Genomic DNA, 19,887 nt, shown 5'->3' with positions numbered 1-19,887 from the left:
CTGACTCAAAAAATTAAAAATAATATCTATTTCCTTCAGTTTTTTACACACCAGAACCCCAGCTCACTGCAATAAAATCAAACTAATACTTAAAACCCTAAAGAAAACAAAAATGTGGTGCTGTCAACAAAATCATGATGTCAAAATTTGTCATCACGAAAAAAAAATTTTTAATATTTTTTTTGTCAAATTATGACCAAGCTTCTCCTCGCCACTCGCTGTTCACTCTCGGCATGCAGTTTTGTGCTACCGTTCTTTTTTGCGGGACGGCGCAATGCGCCACCAACCACCCACATTAATATTTATAAATTATAATTATTAAACATTGACAAATTAAGTCGTTGTGTTGATTAATACAATTAGGTGTCACTGATTTTTTCAGTGGATCCAACAACAGGTCCTATGTTTCTTTAAGAAATTTAGTAAAAGTTAAAATTTTTGGCATCGCTGTTTTGTTTGACAAAGAAAAAGTATTTTTACTTGACATTAGTTACTATTGTAACCTAATTTAGTTATTTTAAGTGAAAATTTCTCAAACAGGATTCAATAGCAATTTTTTACTTTGAATAAATCAAAAATCACGTGAGTTCTTTTTTCCATTCAAAATTCAACTAACAGCCATAAATTATTTAGGTATTAATTACTGCCCTAGTTACTTTATATTCATTTGAATTTAAAATTACTAGTTGAATTCCGTTTATAAATTATCGCCTTTTGCTTTAATTTATCGATATCTTTTATTACTTTATGTAAACAGTTATTCTAAAGAGGCTTTTTGACATAAACATTTAGGTTACCAACGTATTTTAATGTATGTAGTAGGTACTAATTTCATCTAGCTCCTTTACCTTTGTATAAAAAAATGTTAAGGGCTTTTTTGCTTATGTATCACCTGAGTCTATGAACTTTGAAACAAAACAACACATGATTGAATAAGCTGATCGAGGTATAAGTATGCAAATTTACGCATGAGTCTATCCAATACTTCATCATGATCTACTGTAGCCTTTACACTTCACACTAGTGGCCACAAGCCTACTCTCAGAATGAAAGAACTCGGTTATAATTCTCATGCAACTTTACTAAACATTTCGCTATATCTCTACTGTTAAAAATAAAGTTGTGTTAAATACTTGTGATGTATAGATATCATTTAATAATATTGTAAATCTGTTTAAAAAAAATATACCTCGTTGAGTTTCTTGCCGGATTCTTCTCAACAGAGGTTTTTCGGAACCGGTGGTATATTTTTTTGACATTCATAGGTGCTTGTTATAGCCTAAATTGAATAAAGATATTTTGACTTTGACTTTGACTTACACATTTCTGTCGCAGTACAAGTTAAAACTTGTATTAGTTTGTATGTACTGTATATGTATGTGTTGTATGTGTAGCATTGTTTACAAATAAAGATTTTTACTCTTTTAACTTAACACGGATAAAAAGTAAACGACCTCAAAATAAAACAGTGTTTTTAAAAACCCTTTCCATACAAACAATAATCTATTCAAGCATTGGCAGCATACTACATAAACCCGTCCTTGGAAGTGGCGGAATAGTTGTATACGCGAGGGCACCAAGTTCCCAGTGTTATGCAGCGTATGTCCGATATTTCTTTGTACTCGCCGCCCGATATATGTAGCATACCAGCCATATATATATGTTGAATGCCAGCCGTATAAGCATGCTGAATGTACTGCATACCGCCGTCCCCGGTTGACGAAATGCAATGGGAGGGTAAATGGGAAAAATAAAAATAAAAGTTTACTTTATGGTAGGCCTTATGGCTAGGCATAAAGAATGCAGTGTTTTTAATCGACTATGGAGAGGAAAAGTTAGTTGTTCTTTGTTATAATCTACTTCATTTTTAATGGCACGATGATAGGATTTTATGCAAGTGTCTTCCGGATTGCTACCACCAGAAAGTACTTCTTAAGTACTTCTAAGCAGTAGTTTTTAGGGTTCCGTACCTCAAAATGAAAAAATCGGAACCCTTATAGGATCACTTTGTTGTCCGTCCGTTCGTTCGTCTGTCAAGACCCTTTTTCTCAGGAACGCGTGGAGGTATCAAGCTGAAATTTATATCAAATACTCAGGTCTACTGTTCCTTGGAGCTGTGAAAAAATCAAACTTCTAAGCCAATGCAATCAAAAGATACAGCCGTTTATGCTGCAAATTTTCGACACTCGCAAGGGAATCAAAACCTACAGGGTACTTCCCGTGAACTCAGAATCTTGAAATTTGGTACAAAGCAACGTCTTATATCACAGATAAAGGAAAAATTGCGAAAAGCATAAACTACGAGTATTAGTTACATCATATAATAAAAATATTTTTACGGAACCCTCGGTGCGCGAGTCCGACTCGCACTTGGCCGGTTTTTTTATTATCATGATACTAGCTTCCATAGCTATAAACCACTGCAAGGAAACTCGCTCTCACATCAATAAAATCGCATCGAAATCGAGAGCTGCGATACAACAGACAGATAGACAGACCTTGGCGTCAAACTAATAACACCCCTCTTTTAGCGTTGGAGGTTAAAAAGGGTTTCCCAAGAAACCCTTTCTTGTCGTAGCAAAGAACACATCTTAAAGAGACAGTCAGTAGCAGAAGTGGAAGAGTGATTACGGTGCTCGAAATGATCTACATACGACTCTACTGCTATGGTATTAAGAGTGTTTAGATAATTTCGAGTGCCACAACCGTTCATCTGCTACTGCTGACTGCACCAGTCCGATTCGCCAACCGTTTTTTACTGCCCCAAACAACATAACTTCCTTTCGTTATAAATTCAATTGCATATGTTATTTTTAAATACAAAAAGGCCCTGTAACAAAACCCGATACCTCAATTCTAAAGAACATCCGTGACAGCGGTATCCAATATGGCCGACATATGCGACCGCATTATTTTGGCTTTTAAATATTGTGGTACAGTCACGCGAGGTTTGCGCCTGAATTGCTTACTACGTAAAACAGTTGAAACAATATTTTCACGTATTTAAAATTATTTGATAAGCATATTTTACACTGAATAAATCGTTATATGGATCTACCAAATTGGCAAACGTTGATTGAATTAAACGATAAATCCTATAAAAATAACAAGGGCTCGTAATTAAACGTCCAAAACTAAAAATGTTGAGAATAAGATATAGTCATGTAAACGAACAAGTAGACATAGTAATTTTTACTGAACAAATGACAATAATATTATAATTATTTTCTCAACTAACTCCATTGAACTATTTTTGAATAATAAATTAGCAAATAAACATCTACCCCCTTATTCATAAAACTTAAAAAGCCTATGTTAACTAACAAATGCTTTGTCCCTTTCTAACAAATACATATGTCGAAGTGACAGATAAGGACAAACGAATTTTAGCGGCATTTTAACTAAAATAGGTTTGACTGTCGTTTATGAATAAGGGGGTTAAACATTAAAATAACAACAACAAACAATAAAATATATTGCCCGCAATTGTGTCTGTGAAGAATTCGTTTTTGCAGTTCCGTGGAAATTATGAAATTTCCCGAGTAAAAATTTATGCCGTTCTCTGTATCTTAAACTATTTGGGTACCAAATTTCATCTTAATCGATTCAGTGGTTACTGCAAACGTGAAATCGTAACAAACAGACAAACTTGCAGTCGCATTTATAGTATTTGTTAGTATATTAGTTGAATTTAGGACCTGTTTCACCGCTCTCTTTTAAGTTCCTCATATCATATCTGACAGATATTCTGTTATGTGCTATACAAAATATTTTTCTAAATCGGTTTTTGATATTCAGTTGACAAATATTATAAAAAAAGCAATTGACAACGTACTTTTTATGAGGTCGGTTAAAAATTAACCGTCGCTCTGCCTAAGTACAAAATAATCGTTCTTACGTCATATTTGTAAGCCAATAATATATATATTTATTTACAACATATAACTTATTACTGTAACCAACAGACCATTCAAAATAACTGATTTCCTTCCCACACTGTAAATTTTTCCCAAATTCAATGGAACTTATTATGAAATATGACAATATTTCGGACGTCAAAATGTATTAATAGGAAGGACAATTATTTTGGATCTATTGTGTGATACAACTACCTAACACTTCCACTGCCCACTGAATATTTGCCATATGACAAGAAAGGCACACATAGACACAGTATTGAAATACCTAGGTGTTTGTCTCAGAGACCGTTTAGTTATCTAGGCCAATCAGACGTACCAGCTAAATAATTCTGCGTATTTTATGTACGCAGACTGGCAAGTTCAGCGTAGGACAGATACCAACGAGATGGACAGAAGAATGGTTAAAGGCTCGGATTGGCAGGGGATGCAGGCCGCTTCCAACCGAAGCAACTGGAGGTCTATAGGGGGGGGCTATGTCCAACAGTGGACGTCCTACAGCTGATATGATGATGATCATAATCTTAATTTATTTTTGTTCATACCAAAAGCGCTGCTAGACTTAAAACAGACAGTTAAATACGTCTTTGCAGCCATTTTGCAAAACGAACCTTGAAAATGTTCTTTGTGTTTGTATCCACAATGTTAATAATTTCACCTAATAACTGGCAGGTCAAACTCTAACAGATAAATAATTCCATCCCCGATAGTGGCAGTGTTAAAATGGAATTGAATACCAATACAAGCTAGGGTTAAGTTATATCGTGACCCGAGTAATCGGGTGGGGGCGAGTCAGTGAGGGGAAAATTAGTACCGATAATATCGATATCGATGATTTTTAACCCTCGACGCGAAAAGAGGGTTGTCATAAGTTTGACGTGCCTGTGTGTTTGTCTCTGCTATCATAGCTCCCAAACGGATAGACCTATTGTGACATGGTTTTTTAATCGGAAGCTCGTTTGATCGAGATTGGTCAAATAAGTTTCTTCCAAAAGTAAATTGCTTTAAAATTACATTTTCATAGTTAGACGGTACCCGTATCCTTGGGATATTCAGAGTTTAAAAATGTTACTATGTTAATTTATTAACAACACAAGATATTATGATAGGAAACAAAATTAATAAAAACTACATAAATAATACCTAACTATAAAAATAAAACACCATCTAAGAGGCCCTCCTGCGGCATAGACCCCAACACCTGGCGGCACTATGTTAATAATAATTGTACGTAAACATACAATTTTAACCGGCTTGTATTTGTTTATTAATCAACTATAATCTCTACTCTCTATTTTTCAAACAGTGCGTGCTTTATAAATATATACAAGTAAACTTGGAAAGAGGCCAACAAAGTGGTAAAATAAATCATTGCTTCTTTTGCTAATTGTGCAAAAGTAAAGGCTGTTATATTTTTGCAACGATTTTTATTTAAATTGGGTCATTGGGTCCCGAAACATCTTATTCTGCTGAACAAGTTCACATTACTTTCAGACAGTGTAGATAGAAACGCTCAGCTGTTCAATAATTCACAAACAAAACCAGTTTGTAATAAAGCTATTACAGCCCAAGATAAATTATGACCAATTACACGTGATATCTCTTAACAGGTCTTGTAACACGTCATTTTACCGATGTATTAATACTAAGTGTTAAAGTATTATTATCGATGGGACATTAAAATTATTATTTTCATTGCAAAGTTCACTACATATCTTGTGAGTACTTAGTATTCAATTCATTACTGTTTTTTAAATAATAACGATATTTTTTTTTTCATTTTAATTAAAATGTTTTTAACTAATCTGAGTGTCTTATATTAGGTACCTGTTTCTCTCCATCATCTCGGCCTATATACGTTCCTACTGCAGAGGTCAGGCCTCCTGTCTAAATGAAAGGGCTTGAGCTGTAGTTCCCACGCGGGCCCAGGAAGTATTTAAATGTGGGTCTTTGGATATTTAAAAAACAAGTACCTAGGTACTCCCTTCTATGGAGGAACTTTTTCTATTTTACATTTTAATGATTTCAGAGTTAAAATATCATATTCCTTCTTTTTTAGAATGGCTCATAATATATCCCTTAGATACTATTCTTATCTTAACCAGATTGTTGATTTAACAGAATTTCAACTAAATACCACTTAATTTTAACCTACTTTACAACAGAATATCGATACAAAACTCATCGGAATATTTTAAAGGATTGAACTGTATTTATTGCCTATAGGTGACACAAGTAAGTTAATTCTATAAACGAGAGATAGTACTATTTTTTTTATATGTATCTGTAAACACAATTAAGTCACTGTATAAATAAACATAATTGTGTTTTTCGTATCGACCAAATCTTCATATTTTTATCGACAACCCCCCATCCCTAAAGTAACGGTGTACTAACGGCCCGCACCCCAGGCCACGCCCCCATTCACGCTACAACCCCTACATATATACATACACTCGGTATATGTTGGAGTAGGTATGTCTCTGCACGTTTTTGAGATTTTTGAACGCGATTTTGTAATAATGAACAATTATTATTTTAAAACAGAAATGATGGCTTTAAAAAAATTAATGCCACGGAAATGAAATGTTTCCATTATGTATGAATGAAGCCTAGCCTAGCAGAGAATCGTGGGTTGAAACCCGGGCTCGACTCTCTAAAATTTTTGGACTGAATTAGCATAATTAATAGGTCTCTACCGCTAGCCCGAATTTATCATAAAGTAATTTATTTCTGAAACAGTAATTACTTCAGAATTTATATTAAACTAGTACAACCTAACCTATTGTATTCTACAAATATAAGATGACATTTAAAAAATAAAACAAAACAAGCCCGTTTCTATATATTTTATGGCAAACATTGGTAGCAAATGACATTATGGTATAGGTAGTGCCACCAGGGTTGAGGTCACGCACACAAGAATCGCTTGTAATGACAGCGGGATTTTAATTTAGCACTCATTAATTTCCTTCATTCTCCTATTATGCAAACAGTTCTTCATGTAGCTGTGTGCGTAATCATTCAATTGAACTGTGACACTGCTGTGACCTACCTATAAGTGAACTGATTCGACTTAACAATATCTAACATCCCCTTCTTGTCCACAGGTCAAGATCTGGTTCCAAAATCGGCGCAGCAAGTACAAAAAGATGATGAAAGCCGCGCAGGTGGGCGCGCCGCCCCCCGGACTAGGCTTGCCCCCCGGCAGCCCCCCCAGCAATAACCAGCTACTACACGGTAAGCTAGTTAAACAAACAGTAGTGATATTATTGACAAACGGCTAACCTAATGCTCAGAAAACCTGACTACGAAGCTTGAGGTCTTGGGTTCGATCCCCGGTCAGAGCTGATATTTTTATGAAAAATACGAATGTTTGTTTTCGAGAAGGGTGTTCAATATGCATTTAAGTATGCTTATCCGTTGTTAGTACCCATGACACAAGCTTTCCTTTCTTTGGGACCGAGGTCCGTAGGTGTCAACTGTACCGTGATATTTTACAAAATTCTTATGGAAATTTCCAAAAATTACATCGTTGTTTTAAACAACCGTGTCAAAATTTCATTCAAATCCGTCCAACCATTTTAGCGTGAAGGAGATAAACACACATACATACACACACTCAAAACTTCGCATTTATTTATTATAAACCCGGATTAAACCCGGGACTCAGTGCTACTTGCCCTATTTTTCTAACTACTAGACTACCTACCCGGTTGCGGAATTACATTTGAAATTTACCACGAGCTTTGCGGTGAATGAAGGAAAACATCGTGAGGCAACCTGCACTAACCTGCGAAGCAATTCAATGGTGCGTGTGAAGTTCCCAATACGCACTGGGCCCGCGTGGGAACTATGGTCCAAGCCCTCTTGTTCTGAGAGGAGGCCTGTGCCCAGCAGTGGGAAGCATATAGGCTGGGCTGGATGGAGGCTACCCGGTTACCAAAAATTAATATAGGTACATCTAATTCAAATCACTGAAAATAGAGACTTGAAGTTAAGAAATAAAAGATTTTTTTAGCAGACAGACATTCATTCTTTAAAGATTCATATCAAGTGTGCTAAAATTATGAAGCTTCAAACTATATCCACATTTTGTACATTTTATGCAGCTTCTTTTAACTTTCAGGTGGTGGCGGCAGCTCTAGCGGATCCCAGCACTCGCCTTCAGCGTACCAGGGTCCAGCGCAGGCGCATTCGCCCACGCCGAGCTCGACCCCCGTGTCGGAGCTGTCCCCGGGCCTGTCCCCCACTGGGACACCCTGGGACGTAAAGCAGCCGCCCCAGCCCGCCTGGGATGTCAAGGTTGGCTATGTAAGATGTTCTGTAGGCTTAGTGTAAGTTAGCTTAGCGTTAGTTTAGTCTAAGTTATTCTTAGTGTTAGTTGAGCATAGGTAAGTTAAGTTTTATGAAATTAATCTATAGACTTAATATAAGTATGCTTAGCATTAGTTTAATAAGTTATTCTTAGTGTTAGCTGAGCACGAGTCAAGTTTAGTCTAAGTCAATCTTAGTGTAAGTTAGTGTAAGTAGTCAATTATTGTCTAAATAGCCCAGGTTTAGTTCCGCAAAGCCAAGCTCAATCATTCAGAATTGTTACATAATGAACACATGCACACACAACTATATACATAGGTACAGATGTCAAAAGAATAGGCATGACGCGTCATGTTGCAGATTTCATATAATAATAATAATTTATTTCGGAGAGATATTTTAACTCTACTTATTTTATAACTTATTTATAGTAATTATACTCATGGTGTTTAATTACATATAATAAAATACAAAATATCCATAGAACTAAAACTTAGTTATAGTTTGGCGTTACTTAACTTACCTAAACTGTGAACTTGCCTTCCAAAGTGACCACCAGGATCTTGTACTGATACTCTGGCCCATGCCGAGGCCAGTCCATATGGGAAATCAAGTTTTTTTTCTCTTTATTATTAAGTCCTAACTTAACTTAATTATATACTTAATGCATAATGTTTTTGTTTAAAATGAAGATTGGATTGTAGGTAAGATATATAGTAAGATATTTATTCAGTAAGTTTATATTTAACTTAGTATACCGTTTTAGACTTTCGTGATTTTCACTCATTGTCAAAATACCACAAACGGGACTTACCGCGCTAAGCACGCGAGTAATATTTACCTCGACGTTTCGACCACTTGTTTGTTTGTGGTATTTTGACTTTAAGTTAGTATTAGTGTAAGTCTAAGTTACCTTAGCACAATTTAGACTTAGTATAAGTTAGTTAAGCTTATATAAAGCTAATTCTGTGGAAGTGTGAGCTTCATATTCTTAATAAAATAATCATCATCATCATCAATGTTAACGTTAGTTATTGTTGCAGCCGTCTGCCGGACGGTCGCCGGATGGCACGTCGTGCGACGTCAAACCGCCACACCAGCAGTCATGGGATCCTAGGGTCGGATATGTAAGTACAAAACTACACTGGCGAGCAAAACTAATGTCATTTTCTGTACAAGTGACTCTTTATTTCTTGTTGTCAGTATCTTGTTTACAAATAAAATAATATGGAGTTGAATCATCTGAGGCCGTCTTTGTCTAACGCGCTGACGTTCGCGATCGCATTCTCACCTCACCGTCTCTTTCTATCCTCGTCTGATATCGTGTCACAGAAAGAAGTGCTTAGGTTATGATTTCAACTATGTGCACATACACCGTAGAAACGTTTTCAATGACGTCATATAGATTTTCCTACAGCGTTGTACTAATTTTGATTGTTTTGAGACCCCTACCCGCCCCCTTTCACACTTAATATTACATTGCAATTATGTATTTTGTTCGTCTGTCACAGATCGAGAGACCCCCCCTCTCAAAGCACTAAAAGATTGACATAATTATGAATGACCATCATTGTTATCATCATCATTAGGTATATCAACCGTAGGACGTCCACTGCTGGACATAGTTCAATTTGTGTGTGCGAAGTTCCCAATCCGCACTGGGCCCGCGAAAAACGACGGCCTAAGCCTTTCATTCTGAGTGGAGGCCTGTGCCCAGCAGTGGGACGTATATAGGCTGATGATGACGACGATGATGATTATTATGACAACTGATGTACGTATGAGCTCGGCCTTATCAAATTGCGTGCAACATACAACCTTTTATGATATTAATATTATATGGGTGTGCCGCCACACCTTGCATTAAATAAATTAAATTCCACATATGTGGATAAGGATATTGTATATAACAGAAGATAGGATTTGATTGTTATTTAATTGTTTGTTGCTTTAAATATACATGAACTAGAATTTATTATATTTGGTTATTGTTAAATTAGACTAGCATTTGCCCGCGCTTCGCCCGCGTGGAGTTCGGTTATCGCGCGCTGTTCCCTCGGGAACTGTGGATTTTTCCTGGATAAAAAGTAGCCTATGTCGCTCTCTGAGCCATAAACTATCTCTATGCCAAAAATCACTTAGAAACGGAGCGATGGATCGACGTGATTTTTGGCAAAGACGGACAAACATACAAACACACACACTTTCGCACTTATAATATTACTAGCTTTTGCCCGCGGCTTCGCCCGCGTGGAATTCGGTGATCGCGCGCTGTTCCCTCGGGATGCATTTTTCCGGGATAAAAAAGTAGCCTATGTCACTCTCTGGCCCATAAACTATCTCTATGCCAAAAATCACGTCGATCCGTCGCTCCGTTTCGACGTGAAAGACGGACAAACATACAAACACACATACTTCCGCATTAGATAATATTAAGTAGACGAGCGTGTCGAGTAGGGTGTTTCAAACATATGTACAGTTAGCAGCAGAAGAATATAAGCAGCTATGGTGCTCAAGATGATTTAAACGCTCTCTTTTAGCGTGGATAGAGTCATACGTCTGAGATCATTTTGAGGACCAAAACCGCTCATCCGCTTCTGCTGCTAACTGTACAAAGTCTGATTCTAAATTCCACAGTATTAACGGAGAATGACTGATTTATAATTGAATACTTCGGAACCGACATTCATTTTATTTTGTTTTTTTTTTATATATTCATCTACTTAATCAAAAAAATATATATTAGAACACTCCAGAAGGATTCTATCGCATTTCTAATATTAGTAGGACGTCATGCGCTATACATTATTATAGCGTTATGATGTGTACCTAAGCCAAAACGTAAAGTTTTGTTTAACTATATGGAAGCAGAAAAGCAAAACATAATTTAAAAAAAACTTACATAAGTACGTAACTAAATAATAAATAGTTTATTAAAAGATTAACTGTCGCAAAACATTTTTAATTATTGTGCTTACTGTCCATTCCATTGTTAATAACACTAAACTCCGTTACCGGAAATTAAGAAACTTCACACTATTATTATACGGGTAGCACAAACTTTCCAAAAATCGTATTAATTCCAAATTTGTTATACAGGGTGCGCCGCCCGGCCCGTGGGACATGAAGGGCGCACACGCCGCGCATGCGTTACACCACCAGGGGGCGCCACAGCCGCACCCGCCCTACGTGCCACAGTACTCGTGGTACCAGACTGACGCGAACCCCGGACTACTGACGTGAGTATCACTTTTATAACACTCACTATTGTCTGACATAAAGTGAACACCACTTTAAAATCACAAGTAAATCTTCCACGAGACTCACCTACATCGGTACGCAAAGTTTAGTCTACTGACGTGAGTACCACTTTTATAACACTCACTATTGTCTGACATAAAGTGAATACCACTTTAAAATCACAAGTAAATCTTCCGCGAGACTCACCTCCAGAGCGGTTCGCGAATTCTGCTCTACTGACGTGAGTATCACTTTAATAGCTTTCACTCTTGTATCGACATAAAGTGAACACCACTTTAATATCACAAGTAAATCTTACACGAGACTCACCTACATCGGTACGCAAAGTTTAATCTACTGACGTGAGTTCCACTTTTATAACACTCACTATTGTCTGACATAAAGTGAACACCACTTTAAAATCACAAGTAAATCTTCCACGAGACTCACCTACATCGGTACGCAAACTTTAATCTACTGACGTGAGTATCACTTTTATAACACTCACTATTGTCTGACATAAAGTGAACACCACTTTAAAATCACAAGTAAATCTTCCACGAGACTCACCTACATCGGTACGCAAAGTTTAGTCTACTGACGTGAGTACCACTTTTATAACACTCACTATTGTCTGACATAAAGTGAATACCACTTTAAAATCACAAGTAAATCTTCCGCGAGACTCACCTCCAGAGCGGTTCGCGAATTCTGCTCTACTGACGTGAGTATCACTTTAATAGCTTTCACTCTTGTATCACTCAAGCATTACGCTGCAGTACTCGTGGTACCAGGCTGACGCGAACCTCGGACTACTGATGTGAGTATCACTTTTATAAATCACTAATAAACATAACAACCACTAGAATCACGTACAGCGGTTCACAAACTCTGGTCTACTTACGTGAGTATCACTTTTGTATCTTTCACTCTATAAGTAGTATCGTTGTATCACACACAATACTCGTGGTGCCGGACTGACACAAACCCGGTCTAGTGACGCAAGTACCACGTGTCACCAACAAATTGAATGCACCCCAGTTACTAGTAACGGACTGATGCAAACTCCAAAATTAGTGACGTGAGTACCACTTCTATAACACTCACTAGTAAACATATCACTCCAGACTCACTTACAGCGATTAGTGCTAACAGACTGATGCAAACCCCAGATCACTGACGTAAGTAACACTTATATAACACTCACTAGTAATCTACTGCTCTAGTCTCACTTGTACCTAGTCCTTGCTGACGAAAATATCACGTCAACTATCAGTTTCCTGAACATGTAAGTACAACTTCAAACCTCATTTCAAAATCACCAGATCGTCGTGTCCTGTTGTACAATTCATGCGTCGAAAGCTATCACCCCACTGCTGGGCACAATGCAAACTGCAAAGAAACTTCTTTTGTTCTCAGTACGTCTCTACCATATTGGGTTTGTTAGAAAGGGATGAGTATATGGTACGTGCTAGTCATATTTTCGTCTGATGCCTTATTTTGGAGATGGAATTCGCCTTTTTATAGTTGCCTTTTTGACATTGATTAACGAAATGCCTCGCACACTAATATAATTTAACAACATTTGTATGTCCGTAAATTTATATAATCACATAGCAATGAAAGTAGAATTTTACATGTAATTTTATTTGTACTTAATTCATTACATAATTTCAGTAGTAGTATATGTTGCGTAAACTAAGTTTTGTTGACATAAACACCGACAAGAGAAAAGAAAAGGAATAATGAGGAACTTACAAGAGGGTGGCTGGATTATCGTAGCTCTATCGGTTTTACGGGGCTTCTCGAGGTCTTCTTGTGCTTGTGTTCTTTCTTCCACACTTCCATAAAGTCTTAGCCCACAAATAACAGTCTTAATCCATGAAAACACCTTTTTTTGTTCAGAGCAGGCGCGCGCGCGGTCGTTATGATGTTTTGACTGACGTACTCTCATGTAGGGCGGGAGTGCGCGCGCAGGGGCCCCTAGGTTAGTTCCTACTTCTGCCGATAGATGGCGTTGAAGGAATGGGATTTGACAGGAGGAGTTGTCGGTTCCCTAACATTTCCCCCCACCGAAATCAACAATGATTTCACAATAGGTAAACACAAAATATATGTTGACAATGTAGTATAGATTGTGTAAATGTATCGTATTTAGAAAACACGGAAAGCTAATGGACTGTATAAATAAATGTTAAGTTGAAATAGATACAATATATAAAACAAATTAGGAGTTATTAAATATAAACAAAAAAAAAGAAAACTTGTAGTTATGAGAAGTATTATTCGTCCTGCTGTTTTGGTAGAGGACTCAATTTATTGACTGGGCGCTGTAACCGCGAATTTTGTGTTCGGACCGTCACAACCCGAACTCTGCCGTCAGGGCCAGGATGAACCTGTTCCACGCGTCCCAGGCTCCATTGTTGACATGGGCTATTATCATTATGAATAAGTACCAGGTCATCGGTAGACAAATTAGGCGTATCAACTAACCATTTTTGTCTTTGCTGCAGCGTGTGTAAGTATTCGGATTTCCACCGACGCCAGAAGTGCAACGTGGCTTGCTGAATACATTGCCATCGCGTCAAACGATTTATAGACACGTCTGTTAAGTCATAATTAGGGACCGCCACTAATGGACGACCAACTAAAAAATGTCCTGGTGTAAGGACGTCGAATTCGTTGGGGTCGTTTGACAGACTACAAAGTGGTCGAGAGTTCAGAATTGCTTCTATGTTAGTGAATAGAGTGGCAAGCTCTTCGAATGGTAAGGCGCGTGTACCGATGACACGTTTAAGGTGGTATTTGGACGACTTAATTCCGGCCTCGAAAATCCCACCAAAATGGCTACCTGTCGGGGGATTATATTTCCAGATTACCTTCCTAGTTGTAAACTTGTCAGTCAGTTGATTCTGATTACTATTATAAAACTCGAACACCTCGGTCAAATGTTTACCAGCGGCAACGAAATTTTTACCGTTATCTGAACAAACCATATGTGGAAGACCACGCCTAGCTGTGAATCTGTCAAATGCAGCCAAAAAACATTCAGTAGTCAACGCTGAGACCACCTCTAGATGTACTGCGCGCGTCGAATAGCAAACAAATAGGCATAAATAAGCTTTCGAGATTTTAGCATTGCGACGGTTTGTTTCCTTTGTGTAAAAAGGGCCGCCCATGTCGACACCGACAGTGTGAAATGGATACACGTTCTCTAAGCGACATTTAGGTAAAGAACCCATCTTAGGCTGGCTAACTGAGGGCCTATTCTTAAAACATCTAACGCATTTCGACAGGCGCGACCGTATAACACACCTAGCAGACACGATCCAATACCTTTGAGCTAGTATGTTCTGTAGAGTTCTAGGCCCAGCGTGTAAATAAACCTTGTGATAATAATCTATCAAAATGTTAGTAAAATGCGATCTTTTAGGCAAAATCAATGGATGACGTTGAGCAAAAGGCAAGTTTGCTTGTGAGAGCCTACCCCCCACCATGAGGAGACCACGGCTGTCAATGAATGGGTCGAGTTTACGTAGGCTCAGAGAACATCGGTTATCCTTTTTTAACGACTCAATGTCATCCTTGAAATGAAAACGTTGAACGGCTTGAACGAGTTTGTCATGTGAATTATTCAATTCTACAGTAAGCAATGCGCCTTTGGTTCTTTTAGTGGCAGGAGCCCTAGAATTATTAATAAACCGAAGACACCAGGCTAATACACGCTGTAGTTTGAGAAAATTCGAGAATTTATTTATCATTGAGTCTAAATCTGTATTTGGATCTGAACCTGCACTCAGTAATGTGGTCTCATTAACAGGTTTGAGTTCCAATGGTTCACCTTTGAACTCATCAATAGATCTCACTGGCCAAGTGTGCTGCGATCCGTACAACCACTGTGGGCCACGGAACCACTGCTTTGCGATCTGCACCAGTTGTGCCGGCGTAGCACCGCGGGAGCACACATCGGCAGGGTTATCAGTGCCGCTGACGTGGTACCATTGCACCTTTGACGAGCTTTCATTAATTTTAGCAACGCGATTAGCAACAAAAGTTTTTAATTTGAACGCTGGTGTATTTATCCACGTCAACGCCACTGAACTGTCAGTGAACGCCAATACCTCGCTGATCAGCACTTCTTTGGCCAAAATCGTTAGTACATATTCGAGGGTTTTGGATAATAAATGAGCAGCCATTAATTCAAGACGTGGAATTGATACTGTTTTTAAGGGCGCGACCTTAGATTTAGATAACAGTAGGCTAACATTGACATTACCCTGCGCGTCTTGACTGCGAATGTACACTACTGCTGCGATTCCCGCCATCGAGGCATCGCAAAAACCAACGACTTGCGATGTCGTATGATTTTGGACAAAGGCGTGCCGATCATGTTTAAGTGTCGATAGCAGAGGTATTTGAGAAGAAAAGGTCAACCATTCATCAAGAAGTACTTTAGGAAGCGGATCGTCCCAACCCAACTGAGCGCACCACAGCTTTTGCATAAAATTTTTAGCTACAAAGATACACGGCGCCACGAACCCCAAGGGGTCGAACAGTTTCGCTATTTCCGATAATACCGAGCGCTTTGTAACGTTCCGTTCCATTTGAGTCGTACGAAAAGAAAACGCGTCCGCATTAGGTAGCCAGTGTAGACCGAGAATTTTGATAGACAGGATTTTACCGTCGTCGAATTGAACCGGAGGCTCGAGCTGATCACAAGGCAACTCCCTTAATACTTGAGCGCTGCTACTCGACCACTTGCGTAACTCGAATCCGCCAAGTTTAAGTAACTCAACTAATTGATGTTGAATTTCTAACGCCTCGTTCACACTATCAACGGACCAAAGTAAATCGTCGACGTAGAACCCTTCTCGCAGCGCGCGGGCGGCGGCGGGGAAGCGCGCGCCCTCATCCGCGGCCAGCTGCTGCAGCGTGCGCAGCGCAAGGTACGGGCTGCTGGCCACGCCGTACGTCACCGTGCACAGCTCGTACACGTTTATAGGGTCACTGGGCGAGTCGCGCCACAGTATGTGTTGATATTGACGTTGAGACTCGTCAATTAATATACAACGATACATTTTAGAAATGTCTGCGCATAAAGAAACTTCGCGTAAACGGAATCGTATTAATAATTCGACAAGATCAGCCTGCAGTTTCGGACCCGTGTATAAAACTGAATTTAATGACTTATTATTCGTAGTCGGACAAGAGGCATCGAAAACTACTCGAAGTTTAGTCGAACTACTGTCAGGCTTAAGAACGCAATGATGCGGTATTACGTACCCCGACTCCACTTCCGACACGTCACCGACACAAACCATATGACCGAGCGCCGCATAGTCATCCATAAACTTTTTATATTCACTCCTGAGCGTAGGCAGACGAGACAGTTTGCGTTCTAAATTTTGATACCGCTTTATCGCAATTTGTTTCGAATCACCCAATTCAGCGTCAGGTTTAAGCGGGTAACTTACGACGTAACGCCCGGTGCTATCGCGCTTATGACCATTAACAAACATCTGTTCAGCGATGACGTCATCCGGATTTTTAGGTACGACACAATCTAAACTTTCAGTTTCCCAAAACGATTTAATCAAATCATCGACCTTTGTCGTACTAGTAAACATGCACGTCGATACACTTTGAGTATTATTATTAAGTGTCAGCTGTCCCGTAACAACGTATCCGAACACGCTACTAAGTGCCAGCGGCAGCCCTTGCCGTGACGGATGATATTTGCCTCCGTCATACACGAATGGAAACACGTCACTGCCCAGCAACATGTCGATGCGACTCGAGCGATAAAAAGTAGGGTCAGCTAACACCAAATTTTTGTACTCGCTGCATAAATCTTGTGACAAATTAACCGATGGCATGTCAGTAGAAATTTTTGAAATTATTACCGTTTTTATATTGAAAAGCGGATCATTTGACATGGTAGGTTTAATTTTACATGACACTAAGCCGTGATCGCGAACTACTGCCCCGCCTAGACCGGACAGCTGAGTGTTGCACTTTTGACGTGGCAACCCTAATCGCTGCGCACAATCATTTGTCATGAAACTAGTTTGAGAACCACTGTCGATTACCGCACGTACGGTTTGATATTTGCCTAAACCATCCAATATGTGTATAATCGCAGTGCCTAACATAACTGTGGACCCAGTAGAACACGTCAATGAGACTTGATTCCCTTCATTACTATTAATACAATCACTGCAAGCGGACTCAGTTTCCGTGCTTACCAAATTTACATTTGTATCCAAATGTAGCGTGTGGTGATGTTTGTTTTTGCACACCGTACACGTTATCTTTGAAGGGCACTCATTAGACGCGTGACCTTGACGAAGACAGTTCTCGCACAAGCGCAACTCTTTGATTTTGTTACCGCGCTGCGTCGGTGTGAGTGCAATGTATTCAAAACATTTATAAATTGAATGAAAAGGCTTATTGCAATACAAACAACCTTTTTTCGTATTGTTATTATCAGTAGCCGCACTGCTTGACAAACATGTTTTTGCATTTCCATTTTTCGGGATAGGTTTATTTGAACTAAACTTATTTTGAATCGAAGGGACGAAGGGCTTACTCGTGCCGGGCCTCAAAGAGGTACTCGTTGACATTTCCAACATACGAGTATGATTTGTGACAAAGTCGACTAATGTTTTGAATACGGGAATTTCTTTGTCTTTAATTTTTTGTTCGAATTCACGTCTAGAAACCGGGTCCAAATTACGCAATCCTATATAACACAGAATAAATCCCGATAAATCGTCAATTTTTAACATTTCCAGCGCTTGAACACACTCTTGAAATGTTTCTAAAAAGGAATTTAATCCGTTTACAGATTCATTTGACAACGGCTTAAACGCAAACAACTTATCCATGTAGCGCGTAGCTATAGCACGTGTATTTTCATACCTATCACACAAGGCCTTCCACACGATATCATAATTGTCACTTGACACTGGTAAACTTTTGACAATTTGAAGCGCGGGTCCCGTAACCACTGACGTTAGGTAATAGAATTTCTCGATATCACCTATCGATTTATTTGAATGAATTAGACTCGAGAATGTGTCGCGAAATGTTATCCAATTCTCCAATTTCCCGTCAAAATGAACTAAATCAATTTTAGGTAAGCGAGGCTGGGCGCCGCCGCGTTCCGGATCTGTTTTGATTTCGTTGACATTTTTTAACGTTTTTGAATCGCAGCCGATTTTTTGAATGATACTTTTGATCTCGAAATATAAGTCATCGAACGACTGTACCTCTTGGCTATTGATGTCATACAATGGGTTCCTTACCAATTCGAATTCGGCAATCTCATCAACTATCTTTTCAAAGAGGTCCCGCGTAGATTCAAGGTCATTCACGCGCACGGACAATTTATTAATTTCCGCGGGATTACTTTCGACCGTTTTTGCCAAGTCATAATATGATTGGAGACGACTAAAGTATCGCTGCTTTTTATTGATTAGGGTTTTTATTTTAATTTCGAGCTGTGCTTCGGTTAGTGATGGAGCCATTTTGATTCTATTGGACAGCGCGCCGCGTGCTTTTAAGTAGGTACAATAAATTGAGTTCCACAGAAATACCTAAATATATATATAGAAATAGATATTTGACTGTGTATACCACCACAATATTGTCATAAATAGAACTATTGAATAAATATTTATGCAATAAACAGGTGTGTAGGTACCTCCGAGGTTGAAGGTTATTAAGTACGTGAAAATTGTGTTTGAACTTGTTTTTACCTATTCTGAAACCTTGTGTCCGGTTAGAAGAACCAAATATGTTGCGTAAACTAAGTTTTGTTGACATAAACACCGACAAGAGAAAAGAAAAGGAATAATGAGGAACTTACAAGAGGGTGGCTGGAGTATCGTAGCTCTATCGGTTTTGCGGGGCTTCTCGAGGTCTTCTTGTGATTGTGTTCTTTCGTCCACACTTCCATAAAGTCTTAGCCCACAAATAACAGTCTTAGTCCATGAAAACACCTTTTTTTGCTCAGAGCAGGCGCGCGCGCGGTCGTTATGATGTTTTTACTGACGTACTCTCATGTAGGGCGGGAGTGCGCGCGCAGGGGCCCCTAGGTTAGTTCCTACTTCTGCCGATAGATGGCGTTGAAGGAATGGGATTTGACAGGAGGAGTTGTCGGTTCCCTAACAGTATAGAACACCTGTGCATATCACAAATTTAAATTACTACTATTTTGGGATTTTACTAGATAGGTAAATAGATATTTATATAATACTCGTAATTGTAATGATACCATGAGAATATAAAAAATTAAAATATTTCATCGAAAGAAGTCCAGTTGTTGCATGGAAGAGTACAAAACTTGTACATTTTTATTTCATAATATTTTTGTTCACGATACATAGAAAAGAATTACATGAAAGAAATA

At 38.7% G+C, this 19,887-nt stretch overlaps 1 protein-coding gene across 3 annotated transcripts in view; it reads left to right on the top strand.

Moving 5' to 3' along the window:
• Positions 1–19,887, top strand: part of Dll (homeotic protein distal-less) — a 132,462-nt gene that overhangs the window by 109,654 nt on the left and 2,921 nt on the right. For 2 of the 3 annotated variants that reach the window (XR_012453027.1, XM_074108752.1), the window contains exons 4-7: positions 7,028–7,157; positions 8,047–8,231; positions 9,278–9,361; positions 11,334–11,473. Coding sequence is in view for 1 of the 3 variants with exons in the window: in XM_074108752.1 (XP_073964853.1) it covers positions 7,028–7,157; positions 8,047–8,231; positions 9,278–9,361; positions 11,334–11,473 (539 nt within the window). In the remaining 2 variants the exon portion in view is untranslated. The remainder of the gene's footprint in view (positions 1–7,027; positions 7,158–8,046; positions 8,232–9,277; positions 9,362–11,333; positions 11,474–19,887) is intronic. The other variant, XR_012453028.1, reaches the window with a different exon arrangement.

This window comes from Choristoneura fumiferana, chromosome 27 (assembly GCF_025370935.1).
Source record: "Choristoneura fumiferana chromosome 27, NRCan_CFum_1, whole genome shotgun sequence".
NCBI classification, from domain to species: domain Eukaryota; kingdom Metazoa; phylum Arthropoda; class Insecta; order Lepidoptera; family Tortricidae; genus Choristoneura; species Choristoneura fumiferana.
Note: the sequence above shows the minus strand (reverse complement) of the source record. Positions and strands in the feature narration are given on the sequence as shown.